This window comes from Micropterus dolomieu, linkage group LG22 (assembly GCF_021292245.1).
Source record: "Micropterus dolomieu isolate WLL.071019.BEF.003 ecotype Adirondacks linkage group LG22, ASM2129224v1, whole genome shotgun sequence".
NCBI lineage: Eukaryota > Metazoa > Chordata > Actinopteri > Centrarchiformes > Centrarchidae > Micropterus > Micropterus dolomieu.
In genome coordinates, this window is record NC_060171.1 from 32,660,398 (window position 1) to 32,680,515 (window position 20,118).

A 20,118-nucleotide genomic window follows, 5' to 3' on the forward strand; every position below is an offset into this window, starting at 1 on the left:
CCCCCCCCCCCCCCATTTCTGCTGGGGTTTTTAACCTAATCATTCGCATTTAATCATTCGCAGACTTATAATGGAGCTTAACCTTGAAATCAGTATTTATGCATGCTTTGTATCCACGGGAATGCAGAGACACGAGTTTTCGTGTGAGACGATCAATGTGTGTGTGTTTACAGTAGGGAACTCAGAAGATTATAATTTAGGGTTGCGTGTGTGTATGTGTGTGAGGTCCAGCTCTGTGGTTACATGAGCCTGTCCACACCTTCCAGAACCTGCCGAAGGAGAGTATCCAGTTGCATGCAGCTGGGTCAGTCGAGGGCCAGCAACCTACCTTCTCACGCAAACTAGCAAGCAAGCAGTTAGCCCTGCGTGTGAGTCCTGATAAACAAATGGTCACTGTCTGCACACAGAATGCTATCAGGCTGTCATCATCTCCCAGGCTGCAATTTGTCCTCCCTACAGATCTCATGGAGACGAAAAAAAGCTTTATCATTTCCATCAATGAACACGCATCTCATTAAGAGTTGCATTTGATTTAGTTTCCGTAAGTCCCCTGGAGACCACATGCCATCATACTATGTAAATGTAATACTTTTTTACCCTTCTGCTCTATTTATTTACTTTTGTTTTCCTCTTTTGATCTCACCGTCTCCTTCTTTCTTTCATCTAACAGCGGTGCAGATGACCTGTTGCCGATCCTCTCTTTTGTGGCTTTGCGGTGCCAGTGTCCCCAGCTGGTGTCTGAATGCGCTGCTTTGGAGGAATTCATTCATGAAGGGTGAGTCGTCATGATGGAAAAAGATGGTGAATGACCATCCACTTTGTTTGAACCAAATACACATAACATTTTGAAGAAATGGCTACTTGCACAATACCACGAGAGGTCTGCAGGTGGCCTTGTACTTGGAGTGAACATGCCTAAAGTTAACCTGATAGAAATCTTGTTTCCCACACACTTAGTAGTAGTGGGGTCATTAAGTGATTATTGAGAGGGATTATCTTTGTATCAGTCTGCACAGTGTTTTTGTTTTTTAAAATCCTACTCATTATAATTATTTATTTATTTTTTTTTAATGAAGACTAAGGTTTGGTAAATGTGTTTAAATAGTTTGTTTTGATTCATCTCAGTACTGCCTAGTTTGACAGTTTCATCTAAGTTTTTGGATACAGATGCAGACTTACAATCAACCAGAGCAGTGAAACATTTGACTTTTCAAATCTGAAACGGTGACGCTACAGTCCATCATCTTATCCAACCTGCCCCATATTAGATAAACTCTTGTGATTGGCCCTATTGGATCACTTCCAGTGGAAATCTGTCTGAATGGGATTGGGGCCAGACGTATCTGCCAGAGCAAATGAAACATGAGCTCAACAGATTTATCTGGTTCTCAGCCTAAGAAAATTTATAAAGATAGAATAAGTTGTCAGGTAATGTGTTTCCTTAGTTGATGGTGAATTATAGTGCACTAGTGCAGTGCCTGTTTAGAGCAATGGCTATTCGAAACAGGCTATTCAAAACAATAGCTTGGCTAGCAGCGTTATCGGGGTGTGCCCATTCAGAACGTGTGCCCCTGAAAGTGCGGCTAGCTGGATTGTTGAAGAACATTTAAGTGAACTTTGAGGGCCACCAGCTGTATGGAATATCAAAAAGCCTAAAAAGTAATTTTTCTGTTCTATATCAAATGTGGTGGTGATTGATCAACAAGGAGGAGTAGTTAAATAACAGATTCGGACAAAACGGCAGAAGCAAACATGTTGTATTATGGCTTGTGTGGTGTAATGGATCGTAGTTGATCTGTAATTGGTGTATTTTCATGAGTTTTAAATGTGAACTGTAGGATTAGCCCCATTAAAGCAGCACACTACAGGGAGTTGAACTCCATGTCAGTAAACTCACCACATCAAGTCTTTTGCTGTGTTGTCTAAAAGGAAAATCAATACCTGCTTTACATGTGGTTTGTGGTCAGTGTCACACCTACGGCTGTCGCGATAACCGCAAAATTGAAATACTATTGGTCAAGCCTACCGTGGAGGATGGCAATCACCGCAACAACCGCAATGTTCATTGGACTTTACACTTCAGGGCGCGTTAAATAAATGAGTGCTTCAAAAGTTCCACAACCATAACGAGCTCTAACGGTTCAAGGATGGATCGCCTTGTGCGGTCGTGACCTGACTTCAAACTCTGAAGCTGTAAGTGTGGCCGTGTTTTGTGGGGTTTTACTGTTTATTTAGGTTAGCTAACTTGGCGTTAGCATATTGCGCAGCTAATGTGGCTATCAGGCTAGGCGATGTTGGACTAACGTTGTGATCCTGAGGGACAGTCCAGAGAAACTTTGGACAGTAAGCCACATTTGAAGCTCACTAACTAACAAGCGCAGTGTGTCAGATGCCTGCAGCAGCTAGCTTGCTCAGACCATAAAGCTGCTGTTAGCGGCTCGCTGTGCAGTGAGGTGACAGATACTCTACTCTGCTATAATGTTATGGCACCAAATAACCTCATTGATGAAAGATGTGATAATACCGCGCTGTTGAGCCCCAACATATTGCCGCGGTGGAAATTACTTCACCGCGACAACCGTAATCATGCCATTCTGAGAGACAGCTGTAGCCATAAAATGAGAAATAATTTCACTTCTTTCAAAAGTCTGTAGCTTTGAAAATATATACAGGTACTGGTCATATAATTAGAATATCATCAAAAAGATTTTTTTTGAATGGAATAACTGAAATAAGTGAAACCTGTATAATGTATACATTCATTCCACACAGACTGATATATTTCAAGTGTTCATTCCTTTTTAATTTTGATGATTATAACTGACAACTAATGAGAACCCCAAAATCAGTATCTCAGAAAATTAGAATATTGTGAAAATGTTCAATATTAAAGACACCTGGTGCCACACTCTAATCAGCTAATTAACTCAAAACACCTGCAAAGGCCTTTAAATGGTCTCTCAGTCTAGTTCTGTAGGCTACACAATCATGGGGAAGACTGCTGACTTGACAGCTGTCCAAAAGACGACCATTGACGCCTTGCACAAGGAGGGCAAGACACAAAAGGTCATTGCTAAAGAGGCTGGCTGTTCACAGAGCTCTGTGTCCAAGCACATTAATAGAGAGGCGAAGGGAAGGAAAAGATGTGGTAGAAAAAAGTGTACAAGCAGTAGGGATAACCGCACCCTGGAGAGGATTGTGAAACAAAACCCATTCAAAAATGTGGGGGAGATTCACAAAGAGTGGACTGCAGCAGGAGTCAGTGCTTCAAGAACCACCACGCACAGACGTATGCAAGACATGGGTTTCAGCTGTCGCATTCCTTGTGTCAAGCCACTCTGTCTCAAGACACAGCGTCAGAAGCGTCTCGCCTGGGCTAAAGACAAAAAGGACTGGACTGCTGCTGAGTGGTCCACAGTTATGTTCTCTGATGAAAGTAAATTTTGCATTTCCTTTGGAAATCAAGGTCCCAGAGTCTGGAGGAAGAGAGGAGAGGCACAGAATCCACGTTGCTTGAAGTCCAGTGTAAATTTTCTACAGTCAGTGATGGTTTGGGCTGCCATGTCATCTGCTGGTGTTGGTCCACTGTGTTTTCTGAGGTCCAAGGTCAACGCAGCCGTCTACCAGGAAGTAACCAACTTTATGGAGATGCAGATTTCATTTTCCAACCGGACTTGGCACCTGCACACAGTGCCAAAGCTACCAGTACCTGGTTTAAGGACCATGGTATCCCTGTTCTTAATTGGCCCGCAAACTCGCCTGACTTCAACCCTATAGAAAAACTATGGGGTATTGTGAAGAGGAAGATGCGATACGCCAGACCCAACAATGCAGAAGAGTTGAAGGCCACTATCAGAGCAACCTGGGCTCTCATAACACCTGAGCAGTGCCCCAACTAAGTATTGAGTGCTGTACATACTCATACTTTTCGTGTTCATACTTTTAAGATGGCCAACATTTCTAAAAATCCTTTTTTTTGCATTGGTCTTAAGTAATCTAATTTTCGGAGATACTGAATTTGAGATTTTCATTAGTTGTCAGTTTTAATCCTCACAATTAAATGAAATAAACATTTGAAATATATCAGTCTGTGTGTAATGAATGAATATAATATCCACGTTTCACTTTTTGAAGGGAATTACTGAAATAAATCAACTTTTTGATGATATATGATATAAAAATTGATTTTCCAGCATTTTGCCAAAACCACTTAAGCCAAACAAACAGAAAAAGTGTGCTGCCTTTGCAGATTTCATGGCTGTGTGGGCGGAGTCAGATATTACGTTCAAAAAATCTTTGAAAACAAGGAGCGCTGCCTACGTGAGAGTAGCCTCTGTCAAATTCACTTATCCTGTGTGTTCAGTATGGCTGCAACTACTGACTGTTTTGTTAATTATTTATTTGATTAGTAGCGTAGGCTACTCCTATAATTCACTGATTTATACAAACTTAACTGTTTAACAAAGATTTTTGCTTTGGAACTATATAAAATAAAAGTACTATAACCACAACTGTACACTAATAGTGTAATGTCTATTTAGAACAAAGCACCTTAGAACAGCCACCTTTTATACTACATCTATAGTTTATTTTTCAAAAGTGCTTATAGGTTTTAGGCTATAACTCAGTGGAGAATGTTCTGTAGGCTACATCATGAACCAGATGTTCCTTGATGTACTTTAAACCATTACTCATTACTAATAACTTTTTTAAAGCTGGGTCTCCAACATTGCCAGCGTTGTGTTGGACAGATTTGTCCTGCGGTGTTTATGAGAGACGAGCGAGAGGATATGCTGCGCAAATGCACTACGGCGCAGATCTGCAGTCAAATAACATTTTAAATTGGCCTAGTAAAGTAAAATAAAAAAACACACAGTCAGTATGTGGCGGTTAGCGTTTATTGTGGCAGGCCACCACAAATGAATGAACTTATAGGAAACACTGCCTTTCCTCTCTCTGCAGCTCTGTTGTTGCTGCTGCAGTGGTCTGAATAACTGGGACCAGGGCGCTCTGTGGGCGTGACTGGCCGGCCGTCTGGCACCACTAACCTCGCGGGCACTTGTGTAGCTTCTCAAGCCTGAAAACGTTTGAGCACATTTTCAATTTGCCATCAACTTTGGTAAAACTGCCAATATTCAAATTCTACACAGTTGATTTCTCTCCTCAAAACCACTCAAAAGTATATTTAGTAATTAAATAGCGTACAAACCGTGTAAAAACGAAAGCCGTTATGCTGTTCGCCTCTTTCTCCAGTACTTTCCTCTTCTCGCATGAATGCTTCTTCTTTGTGAGTAGTCTTATAGTCATGGCAGACAGTGGAAGTGATACTGCCCCCAGCACTTCCTGTTGTGCATTACACTTAGGAACATTTCTAGTTGTTTATTTCTAATATGAAGATTACTCTCTGTCCCTCCCATAAACGGCATCTATGTAACAATGCGTCGACAATGAAATTTCACGATTGTGAATTTTTATAGTCAACGTCGTCAATTACATCGACTAATCGTTGCAGCCCTAGTGTTCAGCAGCATATGGAGGCTGTCAAGTAGCCTAATCTGTATAATAGAGGATCCTTCACTATATATGTATTGCAACAATGCATTCATGTGAATTATCCCTTATTAAATAGTATTGTAGTATTTTAATTTCCTACTGTTGCAATACATTTATTGTAAATTGTACCAATAAATAATTGCACTTTTAATATTTCAATATGCATATTTGCAGGATTCATATAATTCATGTTAATTCAATTTGTAATATTTTCCTATTGAATTGTTAAAATTTTATTAACCACACTCCTTAAAAATGTAAAATAACTGTAAATGATTCCCTGTTGCTTGGTTTGATGGGGATGCATCATCTTATGCATTGAAGTTACATTGTTGATGTTTGAAATGTTTGAGAATAGGAAAACAAAATGGCAAACATACTTTGCTTTGCTTTAGTGTGACAGCTCCGGTATCTCCGGCCTCTGTTTCTTTATCTGTTGTAAGCTGTACAGTGACTTTGCTACAATGTAACATCTCCGGGCTCTTTCTTTTGAGTAAGAGTCAGATGCTGTGTGGTGTAACTGTTAACATTAGCCCCTCTCAACACATATCAATATAGATCTCAAGAGCTTGCACTCGACACTTCTGGTTGTATTGTTGAGGACCCAAGGGAACACCATGTGAAGTCAATTGGATGAACGGTTCTCGAAAGTCTAAATACAGAAGACGGATGGAGTTCTTTCTATATACTTAGATGACCCACTATATCTATATACTTAGATGACCCACTTAGTGAGTGGGTGTTTTTTTTTTTTTTTTTTTTTTTGTTTCTCATGTAACTAAGTATTGGTTGTTAAGTAACTGTTATGGACAGACCATTTCTTTGTATTTTTTATACAGTATATGTTTTGAGCAAGGGGCAGCCAAAATAAGATTTTTCTTCTCCCTGCTTCTTTTCAGTAAAGGGAGGTGTAAATAGTTGTTGTTTTTTTCCCCCCCTTTTTTCTGGAGTTGTTAAATACCATAAGCAGAACAAAAAATAAATTTTAATCAGAAAACCATCTAACACTCTTCTGATGTCAACAGGTGTAAACTGTCTTAAAATAGTATTGTAAGCATAAGCCATAACCGCAACACAAATACCAAGCTAAGCTGTCATGGGAGACAGTTGGGGGAGGCTGCTGGGCTTTAGTTGAGATACTGCATCATACTGAGTGTTGTTGCGTGTGAGTTCAGACCACACCTAAGAGGTCTACTCACAGCCATAAAAACAGTGGGTTATAAAAGGCAGCTGGTTAGATTGGCAGCAGTCAGGGAATGTCAGGATATTTGGGATTCGGTTTTTCTTCTCTATAAAAATGCAAATAAAGTCCCACTCCATGTTTATGTAGTTCAGTGGGTAGGAAGGGTTCAAGTGAAGGGAGAGGTGGAATCGAGACTTAACACTATGCAGTTTTTGCATAATTTTGGACCATTTATTATTGCTATAGATAATGGCCCAAAAGCTTAAACAAAACTTGCTATAGTTAAATAATTATTTTATAGGGCTGGGCACGTTAACACGTTATCTCGTTAATCTCTTGATAGCAAGTGAGGTTTGATACTAAAGGTCAGAGATTTCTCTGGGCAGCAAAACAAACTATTGTCTGTATTTTAAATAAAGAAGTTGGACCTTTTCCCATTTTTTTTTTTTTTTTTTTTTTTTTTTTTTGGGGACCAGACCATATGAGATCAAATAAAGAGGGTCCTGCATGGAAAATAAAAGCTACAATGTGGCTTTCACACAAAGAACAGGCCTGAGACAAAAAAACAGCATCAAAATCCTGTGTCCATTTATTCAGGCACTGATTCATTGTGACTGAAGTTGAAACCAAAAACTGTGTTTCCATTGGCTGAGCCCTCATGGAAGTGGAGGGAAACCCCAGAGGTGCGGCCATGTTGTCACTGCGGACACAGAGCTTCTCGGCCATTCCACAGCTGCACAAGCGGTCCTAACCCTTTCAGCACTGATTTAGTTCTTCCTGAATATGGATCTAAACTTGCCACTGAGAGCAGACTGTTTTCTTTGTTCCCTTTTTGCTTTTGTGTTATCAAACACATGTTTTGATCCCTAAAGGCCAATTTATACTTCTGCGTCAAGTCTACGCCAGGGCTGACCCCAAATAATCAAAGATTCGATGCTTCAAGGGGTGGAGCCTGATTTGACTGTCAATCTCACGGTCGAAGCTTCGCAGCGAAACAAGGATCATGGCATTTTTGCGATATGGGGGTGCTCAACGTCTGAGTTTACATAGAACTACCAGTTTTCTCCCAATGAGTTAATATATACAGCCTGTTACAATATACATTTCAACGTCTCATGCTGTTAATAAAAAGTGCGTGAATAAATCCAGAATTGTAACCCTAACCCTCAAGGTCAGTGCGCATGTGTAGGGCCTGGGACCCACCCGCTATAGTCTCTCCAAACCCTGTGGGAAACGCTGTGTAAAAAGCATATTTTGACTATTTATTTAATGCAATGGTAAACGCAAAAATAAATGGGTTTTTGGCAAACTTTTCATTTATATTCGGCTTCGGCCAAGAATTTTCATTTTGGTGCCTCTCTAGTGTTCAATGTTATGCAGCTACCTTTTGTCCTTTTTACTCACTATGGGAAGATGTGGTGATTACAGTAAAAATAAATAAATTGGGGCTCTAATCTGTGCTTGGATGTTGGGGATTTTCTGGTCACGCCTGGTTGTGTTCAGATCTGTCAGAATTAAGTTCTCTGTGTCCCTATTTCACTTTAACAGTTTTCTTTGACGTCAAAAGTAAATGGAAGAAACCAGATTTATCACTTTTACGGACGTCAGCTAACAGCTAACATTTCCTTCTCTTTTTCAGCTATTTGATAGGAGAGGAAGGCTACTGTCTGACCTCCATGCAGAGTGCATTGGCCTATGTTGAGTCGTTGCACACAGGAGGAGCTCACCTTTCTGCAGGCAAGCTCATTTAATAAAGGTAAAAGAAAGTTGATTTAGTCAACCTTTTTTGTAAAATAAGCTGAAAGGGTATGTAATGGGCTTATCATGAAAACAGGATGAAAAATAATGTCATGTTTTAACTTGGTGATGAAAACTTATATTCCAAAAATTATTATTAAAATTGATGGACAGAGTGATTGTAGACTGAATGATGCACTGCGCTGAGGGGGGGTGAGTGCTGATGAACGGCTTGTTTGTTACCCAAGGTGATGTTTCCACACTGCTAGTCAGCAGGATGGGGTGTGATGACACTGCTTGTTATAAAATGTGACATCCTCAACTGGCATTCACTAAAACTCCCAGTGACACAATGATTCCACTACAGCCAGATATTTAACTTTGCAGACCGCTGTGGTCCACACAGCTGTCACTCATCTGCCGGGTGGCGAGACTGAGAAGGGGAAGCATTCTAAGTATTTCATATTGGAGGAGTTGGATAGTTTTAAATGTCTGGTTTATACAATATGTATGACTTCACATGTCTTCTCTCTTACACAGAATAGATTTTGTGTAGGGATGCACCAATCTGGCTTTTTTTTAGTCCCGATACTGGTACCTGGGCTTCGGGGATCTGCCGATGGAGAGTATCGATCCTAAAGTTCCAGTGTAAAATGAATAAGTTGTATTCCTCACTGTGAGGAAGAGACTGGGAATCTTTATGTGTAAGGCAACATCAGGCCTGATCAAACATGAAATGCCTCCAAACTGCTGACCCTTTGTTTTTAGCTCCATGCTATGTTAGCTCTCCTAGCAAAATGTTCAGGTCTACCGGCGTGCTGCTGATGCATTGCGTAGTACTTGCATAATTGAATTGACTTGTCACCGATAAGCCATCCAGCTATTTCAGACAGTATCAAGCAGATATTGGATTAGATAGTCTTTATTATCCCTCATGGGAAATTTGGCTTCAGTGTGTACAGAGCCTTAAGCATACATAACATACACATACAAGTAGAGTAACCAAACAGCAGTCACATTACATTCACTTCTGGAGAGCTTCACTTAGGGCCCATGTCCACCAAAGCGTTTTTTACCAGCTGAAAATGTCACCTGCTCTTCTGAAAACGCCTAGCTGGGAGCGCTAGGGTGCGTTTTGGAGGCGCACTGTTTTTTTTTTTTTTTCTCGAGACACTGTGGTTGTGATGATGCATAATTTCCGTGAAGGTGATGTGCTGCAAGTAGGGTAGCCTACTTAGGCTAATTTTACTGAATGTAAAAATGTCACCACAAAGTGCTTGCTCTGGCCCTTGCTCTGCATGAAGAGAAGGTTGAAACATGAGTACGTGGGTTCATGAGATTTTGCGGGCAAGGAAACACCTTGACGAGTAGACTCATCGTTTCGTTCAAGATCGGATGAGCTCGGTGTGTCCTGCCCCTCCCGCACTGTAATTGGATGGCTGGGTAAAAAGTGACCGTGACGAGCGCAGGGTTTTCCCCAAAGTTGAACATTTTTCAACTCTCAGCGACCGGGGGGAAAAAAAACGCACAGAGCCCAGCGCGGATAAAATGCTCAGTGCCTCGTCACGCTGCTGGTGTTTTTACTAGCTTGTAAAAACGCGCTGCTCCCATTGCAATTAATTGAAAAAAGACGGTGGCATCAGGAAAAAAAACGCTTTGGTGGACACGGGGCCTTACTGTGCATTCAGACCAAATGCGAATCTAATCCACGCAGCGCTTTTATCGCTGGACGTCCCTGGAGTGTTCACACACAACGCGAATAAACACAACTCACAGCTGTATGAACCCAAAGTAAACATTTTGCTGTGATTAAATAGCAATAAACGGATCAAACTGATGCTGAAAAACTACAATATGATACAGATTTGTTAAACATATGAATTCATGCTTCGTCAGGTCTGTCAGCAAGACAGCAGGATAACAACTTCTAAAATGTTTTTCTGAATGGAGTTCGGATCGATCAGGGCTATGCTATGCTAACTTGGTCACAGTTAAGTACGATAGCTGGAATAAAGTTACAGACACACATTTTCTGAACTCTCCAGGTAGTTCAACCTCCTCGCTGTCGAGTTTTATCAGTTTTTTTAAATTTTTTTTTAATTTTTTTTTTTATATAAATATGAAGTCGTAGTCCGACAGAGCTAACGACGCTAACAACAACACTGAAACCGGATGTGCACGGAAGCTAGCTGCTGATAAGCTCCAGTTAAGATAAATCAACGTTGTAATCCTAAAAACTAAAGTAAAAAGCTAATTTAATAAAAGCAGTTTAGTCCGAGCTCCTCCCGCAAGCAAACTGCGTAGTTGTCAGAGCAGAATCCAGTCCGACTACAGGTGTTTATTTGTCCGAAAGCTGGAGCGCTGCTCCCTGCTCCTCTAGCCCAAGTTTAGCAGCTCTCAGCCGGCCTGCAGATTTTCAGTCGGCCACTCTGCCTGGCCCTCTCCACACAACGCTCTGAAGCTGTCGGTGACGTACAGACAATCGCAACGCTGATAGGCTATCGCGATTCAGTGTCATGCGAAATTCCTTGCCGGCACCGCCCCCTTCGCGCCGCGCGACAGGAAATTGCAGCTCTACGCGTCTTTGCATTGACTTTGTATGTAAACTCACCGCCCCAAACGCTTGCTTCGCTTTTGCTCTGAAAGCACAATTAGTGATGCTACTGTGGAAGGCACACAACTTTATCAGTATTGGATTGGTGCATCCTTAATTTTGACCACATTCATAACTATTAAAGCTGTCATAAGTCATACGCAGTACTTTAAGGCAAACAAAAACAGCCCTTAATTATGATTTCATATTTCACGTTTGAACAGAATATATACAGATGGGTGATAAATTAAAGGAAAAAACGTACTCAGTAATTGGTAATGATGCTGAAGAATCCTGAATACAGTTTTTGTTCTGCAGATTTTCAGGATTGAAACTTTTTATGTTGCATTATTTTGCCATCAGAATAATTTGTAAGAGGACTTATTTGTCCAGCACATCCCACAGATGCTGGATTGGATTGAGATCTGGGGAATTTAGAAGCCAAGTCAACACCTTGAACTCGTTGTGTTCCTCAAACCATTCCTGAACCATTGTTGCTTTGTGGCAGGAAGCATTATCCTGCTGAAAGAGGCCACTGCCATCAGGGAATACGGTTTCCATGAAAGGGTGTACATGTCTGCAACAATGTTTAGGTGGGTGTTACTTGTAGACAAACATCCACATGAACGGCAGGGCCCAAGGTTTCCCATCACACTGCCTCCGCTGGCTTGCCTTCTTCCCGTAGTGCATTCTGGTGCCATGTGTTCCCCAGGTAAGCTACGCACACCCACCCAGTGATTCATCAGACCGTCGTCCAGTTCTGATGCTCACCTCATCCTTCCCTCCCCACATGCATCAGTGAGCCTTGGCCGCTCCTGACACTGTTGCTGCTTTTCTTTCCTTAGACCACTGCAGACCGTGAACACCCCACAAGAGCTGCAGTTTTGGAGATGCTCTGACCCAGTTGTGTATCCATCACAATTAGGCTCTTGTCAGAGTCGCTCAAATCCTTTTGTCGTAGTATTCATTCAATATAGAATCCTTTTAACAATTCACCCCTGAATATCATATATTTTTTCAAGTGTATTACCAGTGCAGTGGTTAATATATTCCGTTTTGTGTTGTAGGCTCCTGCAGTCACAAGACCTTCATCCCACCTTCCCTGCAGCGCTACAGTCAACAGCTGAACCTGCCGCTCCCTGCTAGTTGTGCAGACGTATGCTATCTTGTACACATGCAGACATATTGTACATTTAACAGAAGGACTTCTTTTTGCTCGGTTTTCAACAGAGGACTAAACCAGTGCCTATGACTTTATTCTAACTAGTCAGACCCTGATCGGGGTCAAACTTGGCTCTGCTGGGACCTCCTAAGGATGTTCAAGCTGTAAAACATTGCTGCATTAACTAGCACTAGATTGTTAAAAGGACTGTGGTTGAGGTTTGAGTTGTCTTGGGGAACCTCTGGATGTGATGCCACAGATTAAATGAATGCTTACAGAGGGAAAACCTGCAATAGGGTTTACTAATGAGGAAATGTATGTCCCAATCTGAAGATGTTTTTTCCCTTGCATTGCACTTTTTAATCCATGTATCCTGTGGCATTTTGTCTTACAAAAAAACATCAGCCTGTGCATGTTTTTGTGTTCATATGTTAAGTGGTGGTAAAAATCCATCTACAGAATATGAATGAAAAATATTAATTTATGCTCTATGGGTGTTAAAGCATTCGGGGGTGGAGCTACACTGGATGATGGCTCGAGTCCAGATACTAGATCTATTTTGAAAGAGACTTTCCTACGTGACTGAGACGGCGATTGTCAGAGATGCCATGTAACAGGAACAATGTGAGACACTGGAAGAGCATAAGACTTACTGCTGTAGACTGAAAAGTCCAGTTTGGAGCATCTTCTGACAATCACTGTGTACAGGAATATGGTTAGGTAGTACTTACTGTACATAGTAATACTGTTGCACTTTGTTAGTTGGTCCACGTTTTGTGTATTTGTGAGTTGCTTGACAATTTGTAAGCAAAGTCACAGAGATGTGGCCTATCTTTTTACCTTAAATTCAGTTTTAATGCCAAGGTTCAAAGTCAACAAACTCTCCAAGGGAACGCTAAAAGCATTATAACGGTTTATTTTATTCTTCATCAATTTCCCAATGCTTCCATTGACAGTTGCCCCAAATTCACAACCATAGGATTAGAGGAAAATGCCAACCTATTCATTTGGAAATGGATACACTGTTAGATCTTGAGGAGCTGCAAAAATATGAGATGAATGGTGGTAAAGTGATTGTCATGTTGACTTGAAGGATATTTGACATTTTTAAAAATGCTTTTCTATGTAGTCCTTCAAGCTGTTTGGTTTTAAATACATTCAGGCATTAGAGTGCAGACACCTGAAAGGGTCTGGGGGTCACATTCAAATATCAATGGTATGCCTCAGTAGGTGATTGGCAATGATTTCAATTATGCTTCATGTATTTATAAATGGGCTGAATATGCAAAAGTATTGTTGTAGTATTGTTTGAAGACTCACTTAAAGCAGACCTGACTCCATTGTCACTTATAGACTGAAAACATTTTATTGTGTTTGCTTGCTTGAATTTACTATTTAATTTTTTATTTTTTGTATGGGTCCAAAAGATGTGAAAAGATGTTTGCGTTTGTTACTACTACATTGAAAGTGACATTAACACCAAAACCACATTTGTCTATGTAATAAATGTTTGTAATGGCAGGATGCTGTGATATTTGCAGAGTGGATTAAGCCACTACATACATGTAAATGAGTTATTGTACATTTTGCCTCGCTTTTGAAAACTGAATGTGAATGTGTTATTTTGTTATTAAACTGTTTTACTGTGAGAGGTTGAGAATGTGAAGATGAATGCGTGTTTGAGAGATGGGTCAATAAAGAGAAGAGAGAAATGTTTAAATCATTTAGTGTGTGTGTGTGACTCAATATTTGACTCCAGCCTCACAAAGTCTGGTCCTGTTGTTTGGTTTTTTGGCTCTTCAATGCTGGCTTAAAATTAATTTGGAACTGTTAAAGAAACACGTCCTTAAACCTAAACTTGCAAAAGTGCAGGCTTGACCGCTAGTTTACATTTTAAGAGGTAAAAGGTATTGGTGAGCTATAATCTGTCAACTATAACTCTTCTGAATGAAATCAACTAATTTCAGGGCAGAAATAACCTTTCAGTCAATAAAAAAAGGCTTCAATCATTTTCTGGCAAGTGAAATACTGCATTTTATGAGTTGTATTGGCCATTTAAAGGTATTTTAACAGGTAAAAAAGAGTGGATTGGTTGGTAGGCCTACACAGCAAGTAAAATAATGCAGAGTCATAAGGATTATTACTGAATTGTCTTCATTTTATATCTAAGTTGGCAGTAAGTCATGTTAATTAGGCTACAGTCAGTTTTCAAAATATAAACAAAGATATTAGACATAGGCCTACCAAACATCAGTTTTTGGTGGACGATCACTTTTCACCGGGAACGCGCCTCAAAGTCTGTGGGGGTGGACGTTGGGATTGGGCCTAAATGTAACTACCACAATTTCATAATGAAAATTCAGCTATACTTAAAATAATAAAATACACAAAACCTATACCATTTAATCTGGCAGTGAATTGGGAATGTGTTCTTTGAATGTGTTCTGTGACTCTGGTTAAAGCGGTCGTCCATTTATCAGAAGGTTGGTCGGTGGTTCAATCCCGGCTCGCAAAGTCTGCATGTCACACCCCAAATTGCCATCAACGTGTGAATGTATATGAATATGTATCCCTGTTTTTGATGGCAGCGGCACCTTAGCCGCTCTCCATCAGTGTGTAAAAGGGCTGAATGTGGTGTAGTGGCTTTGAGAGGTCAGAAAGACCATTTGCCATAACTAAGATGTATTAAAGAATTAACTGCAGAACTTTTTAAGAGCAGGTTGAGAATTCATTATGCATATGATTACCACTGAAAAGTCAGTCAAATGTCTATGAGGGAGAATCCCAACACATTTCCTTACAGTAAATACTGGCACATCTACGAAGACGAATACTCCTTTTTCACAACATACATTTGCAATGTATGCAGGAAAAGCATTGGTGTAATTGATAACATTAACGATGACTGCATTAAAAAGGTCCAGTTCCAGGGTTCTTATGTGTATGCTAGCTCGCTGGCATGTCCATGTCCTGCAATTCAAAAAGTCTCCTGTGAAAGGCGTGTGGGTCTCTTAAATGATAATAAAGAATCTTCCTTCCTGAGATGTAATATCTTCTACTTGGGAAACAATAGCTTCAGACACCTTCAATAGGAATAGATCCTTTATCATTTTTAGTGGCACATGAACCACTGACAAATCACATATGATGTCTGCTCTTTGCTGAGAGAATTTATTCAGTGCCGAAAAAAATAATTTCCCACCAAATGTACAGCCGAGATGAACAATTTTCAAAAGAAGAAAACAGTCCCTGCCTCTTGGCACCCATAGCTAACAGAAACTGATGTGACATGTTTGTCTTCCTTTTTTTATTTGGCTGTCAGTTGGAAAGGTGTCTGTGTGAGGATGTTGCAGGAGGCTGTGATGGGCACATGGCTGAATAGCAGCCGAAGAAAAAACAACATGCCACTCTGAATCAGTCAGAACACCACCGGAAGCCACGGCACCACCCAGTATGTCATCCTCCTCTTGCTCGCGTTCCCATGAATGTTCTTTTCCTGTCTCGCTGTGTTCTTTTTGTCCCTTTCCAGTTCACTTACCTCGTCGCCCCCGTACCAACTGAACTGCACTTTCAGAGTTCCTTGGGTCCATTCCAGGTCAGCGGGGTCATTGTCGCCTGCTTCAGGTTTAAACAACCAGCGTGCATTGCTCTTTCAGTTATATTAGCTGTATATTTAGCAACAGCTTGTTTAAACATCACAACTACATATTTGTTCATTTTTAACCCAAGCATAACCTAATCTTAATTTTAAGTCCTTAAAAAACTAGCAGTCCGTAAAGAAAAGCAGGTGGTTAAAGGTTAAAGAAAATGTGTTTATTTGCTTTTGTGCTGAGAGTAACATCGATACCACTGTCATGTCTGTGCACTAAATATAATGAGATATATATAAGCAAATACTAGAAGCAGGGGGAACCAGCTATATATGTATATATAATACATCAACAATATTTACCTGCCAACTTCTCACTAATTAACACATTATACCTTGTTTGTTTGTATGTCTCTGTGGCAAGTGGAGTCCTGTTGTCAGCATTTGGTTTTTGTACAAACTAAACAAATAAGATTTAACGTGTTATTCAGAAAGTGGTGTTGATAGCTGCCTATTCTTTTGGACAGAGCTGTTTCCAGTCTTTATGCTAAGCTAAGCTAATCATCGGCTGGCTCTAGCTTCCTATTGAGCAGACTGACATGAGAACAAATTTTCTGATCTGTAGCTTGATTTGAAGGGTATTGATCTTTTCTGCTAACTCTCAAAAAGTCAAACTGTTCCTTCAGTCCATATACCGGACACTGTTCCACCTGCTAGACGCTAGAAATGTCACATCGACTGCTATAACGATTAAATGTTACATAAATATGAATAATCTACATCTTTTGTCAACGTGAAAACGATCTCCCAATAAATACCACGTGTGCCAGATGATTGCTGGTGATGTCATAGGCCTCTTTGTAAGACAGAACATCAACACATAGCAGCGCTCAGTTGTCCTTTTTCACAGCAGATATTTTAACTTGTCATGGTAAGAAAAGCACAGGTGTTACTAAAAACATTTACAACTGTTCTATTCAAGTGGCCCAGTAAGTCATGGTAGTGTGACAGTGAGTCAGCGTTCCAGTGAAGCCGACCAAAGCTACATGGAGGGTTCCATGTAGGCCCCAAAATGGCACATTAACATGTCAAGAGATGTAACCGTATGGTTTAGATAAGAGATAGATAAATATAATTTTCAAGACTAGTTCATTGTTAAATCCATTTCAACAGGACGTTTCGTAAAATCAGTTAGTTTATTATATGATGTTCAGTGTTCATACACAGCTCTGGTCCTCTTGAGTGTTCACTTAATCTGGAAATCAAGCAACATTTAGTTTTGACTGTACTCAACATTACAAGCGGGATATCTGAAATGACATACAACTGAACTTTTGAATACTTCTGGTGTACATGGATCCATATTGACAGAGTACGGTCTAGACCTGCTCTTTTATGAAAAGCGCTGTGAGATAACTGTTGTTGTGATTTGGCGCTATATAAATAAAATTGAATTGAATTGAATTGAATATTTTAGAACTGTAGAACAAATCATAAAAGAATTCAAAGTCAAAAACTAGGGGGGATCTAACCAAAGAGGTCAAGTTAATAAAAGTAAGGGACTCTAAAAAGACTTCATATTTCACATCTACTGTTCTTAAGATCCTACACCTCAAGTCTTCAACGGTCATGCTGTCTATTTTGGACTATATCAGTTATTTTACTTTAATTTAAACAACAATTTTTTACTTTTTACTCTGTCCTGATAGAAATGTGCATCATAGTGAAAGAAACAAGTGCTCCTCTGAACATGGCAACTGTGGTAAAATGTTCTCTCGCCCTGTTGTCACACTTTGGCCCTAAACCACTTTGCAAAACCGCGTTTTGAACCAATTGGTTTATAATTGAATTACTGTGTGTGACATGCTGGCATACATCTGTGTTTACGAGTGTGTTTTACTACGCTGTCAGTGGCTGTGTGTCCTGTTAGCACAGTGGGACACACCCTTGCGGAGATAGCGTGACTTGAGAGTTTTGACTCTGTGCCTCCCTGACCATAAAACTGGCTGCTGATATGACACAGGCCTCTGGAGTGTGAGCCTCTATCAATCATTTCCAAAGCAACAAGCCTGCAGACAGCTGTTATTGAGTAGATGCAGCATTTATGGGCTGTTCATCCCTCTGTCCACTTTTTCCTCCTCCTTGTGACACAACAGACTAGGGAAAGATGTTATCTCACTATGGACCCCCCCCCCACACACACACACACACACACACACACACACACACAATCTCCTGCATTCATAGCTGCCCTGCCTCTCTAACTAAACTACCGTTTGTCAGTCAGTCTGTCTGACGAATTCTTGCGGTGTCGCCGGGCGAGTCAGTATGTGGTGTGTTGGGTTTTCAGAAACGGAAAGCTTCAACACTGCTTTGGTGAGGTCTCGCTGCTCTCTCACGAAAGGCAGAGCGCCACACTGCCAAGATCACAGCTCGTTTTTCCATTTGGTTTAACATTTTAATCCCTCTCATCTCACCCACTCCAGTTTTTAATCAAAAGCAGAGGGGCAATTTTACACCCTGCTCTCAACTGTTGAACTGCTCTTCCTCCATCGTTTCCATCATCTCTGGGCTCTAACAGTAATCTGTTGTAGCATCAGGTAAAGGGGCAGGGCTGAAACAAAGACGTCTCCATCCCTTTGCACTTACACTTTATTCAGTTACTTTGTCAAAATAAAAGCATTCACTCTGAGCTATTACCCCACTTACCCTAGCTTATTGATAACTTCTCTTATGGTTAATGGACTGAACTTGGATAGCATCTTTCTAGTCTTCTGACCACTCAAAGCTCTTTACATGACATGACACATTGACCGCCGATTGAGCCACAGATGTTTTCATTTTTGGTCTGGTGCTCTACCTACAAGCTATAGCTGCTTTGTCCTGCTTAAACTCTTATTCTAAATCAAAATATGGGATCCATCCAAAATTAATTTCAGGTTCCCGCCACACGGCTTGAGTGTCAACAAATACAGAGAGTTGGATTTTGTGCTAAATGCTACATGCTCACAGTGGCAATGCTGATGTTTGGAAGGTAGAGTATGTACCATGTTCACCGTCTTTGTGCTACCATTAGCTATTGAGCAGGTGAGGCTGATGGAAATGTCATTATTTTTACAGGGATTTGGTCATAAACCAAAGTATTGGAGAACTTATTATGTTGACCTGGACCTGGATGTCTGTACCAAATTCCATGACAAAGAGTTGTCACGACATTTCAGTCTCATGGTGGCGCTAGAAGAAAAGTCAGGGGATCACCAAAATCAGTAGGATACGTCATCGGGGGAACCATGGATGTCTGGGTTTGTGGCAATCCATCTTGTAGATGTTGAGGTATTTCACTGGATAGGTGAAAATTTTGACCTGCTGTTGAAACTGTAGGAAAAGTCAGGGGAACCCTACAGTTGTAGCGACTTCTAACACTTTTTTGGTGTTGCTGGAGGTATTCACAACCTGTTCTTCTAGCTCGTTATTATTGTTCAGCCTCTTTTTTTTGGCAGCTCCACATTTTTTAACATAGAAACATCATTCAAACATAAAAACATTCAGCTCAATTAGGACATCCCGGCTATTACTTTTATTGTTTACACCTTTAATATATTCCAAAATGTTCATGGTTTTGTGGGAATTTAAATAAAATATGGATGGAATGTTTCATGCCTTCCACTCATTCATACTTTCAGCTAGAACTTTAATTCCCATTCATACTTTTTGGAAATGCATGAATACATTGACATGTGTTGTGACCCAGCTTGCTAGAAGAAGGGGAAGCAATATAAAACCAGATGGATTTGGTGAAAAATTTATTAATTTTGAAGGAACTAATAATCACCTGTTTGGTAAATTGTTTAATCATACACCTGACAATATGCTTACAAGATCCTTGGCCTTATGCAAGTGTACTTACTTGTCTATTTTTAAAATAATTCTTACTTGACAGCATTTTTCATACACCTTTTGCACAGTACTGTACTTCATACATTGAGTTGTATTCAGTGTTTAATCCAATACATGATAATTAGACCCTTTTACAACTCTTCATACTCCCTCTTCTTCATACAAAGTTAAGCCAGCTACCATCCAGCATTCACACATTCATTTCCTCAGATATTGTGTTCTCCAGTTCATCTCCAGTGCAGTTTCTACAGCAACGGTTCCCCCAACTTTCTCTCATTTCATTTGATCTGTTCACTCACATATCCTTTGTGAGTGATCCTCAGTCTGTCGAGTCTCCTTTAGATGACCGTGGCCCCTCGTTCCATCCAAAACAAAAGGCAGTTTATTATTCTTATCAGAATGAG

At 40.4% G+C, this 20,118-nt stretch overlaps 1 protein-coding gene across 2 annotated transcripts in view; it reads left to right on the forward strand.

Moving 5' to 3' along the window:
* The window catches only part of vps9d1 (VPS9 domain containing 1), a 43,113-nt gene extending 29,162 nt beyond the window's left edge, over window positions 1-13,951 (forward strand). The window contains exons 16-17 of one of the 2 annotated variants that reach the window (XM_046037925.1): window positions 8,376-8,473; window positions 12,134-13,951. In XM_046037925.1, the coding sequence (XP_045893881.1) occupies window positions 8,376-8,473; window positions 12,134-12,318 (283 nt within the window). In that variant the 3' untranslated portion in view covers window positions 12,319-13,951. Of the gene's footprint in view, window positions 1-8,375; window positions 8,493-12,133 lie in introns of both variants that reach the window. The other variant, XM_046037926.1, reaches the window with a different exon arrangement.
* Window positions 13,952-20,118: the final 6,167 nt, after the last annotated feature.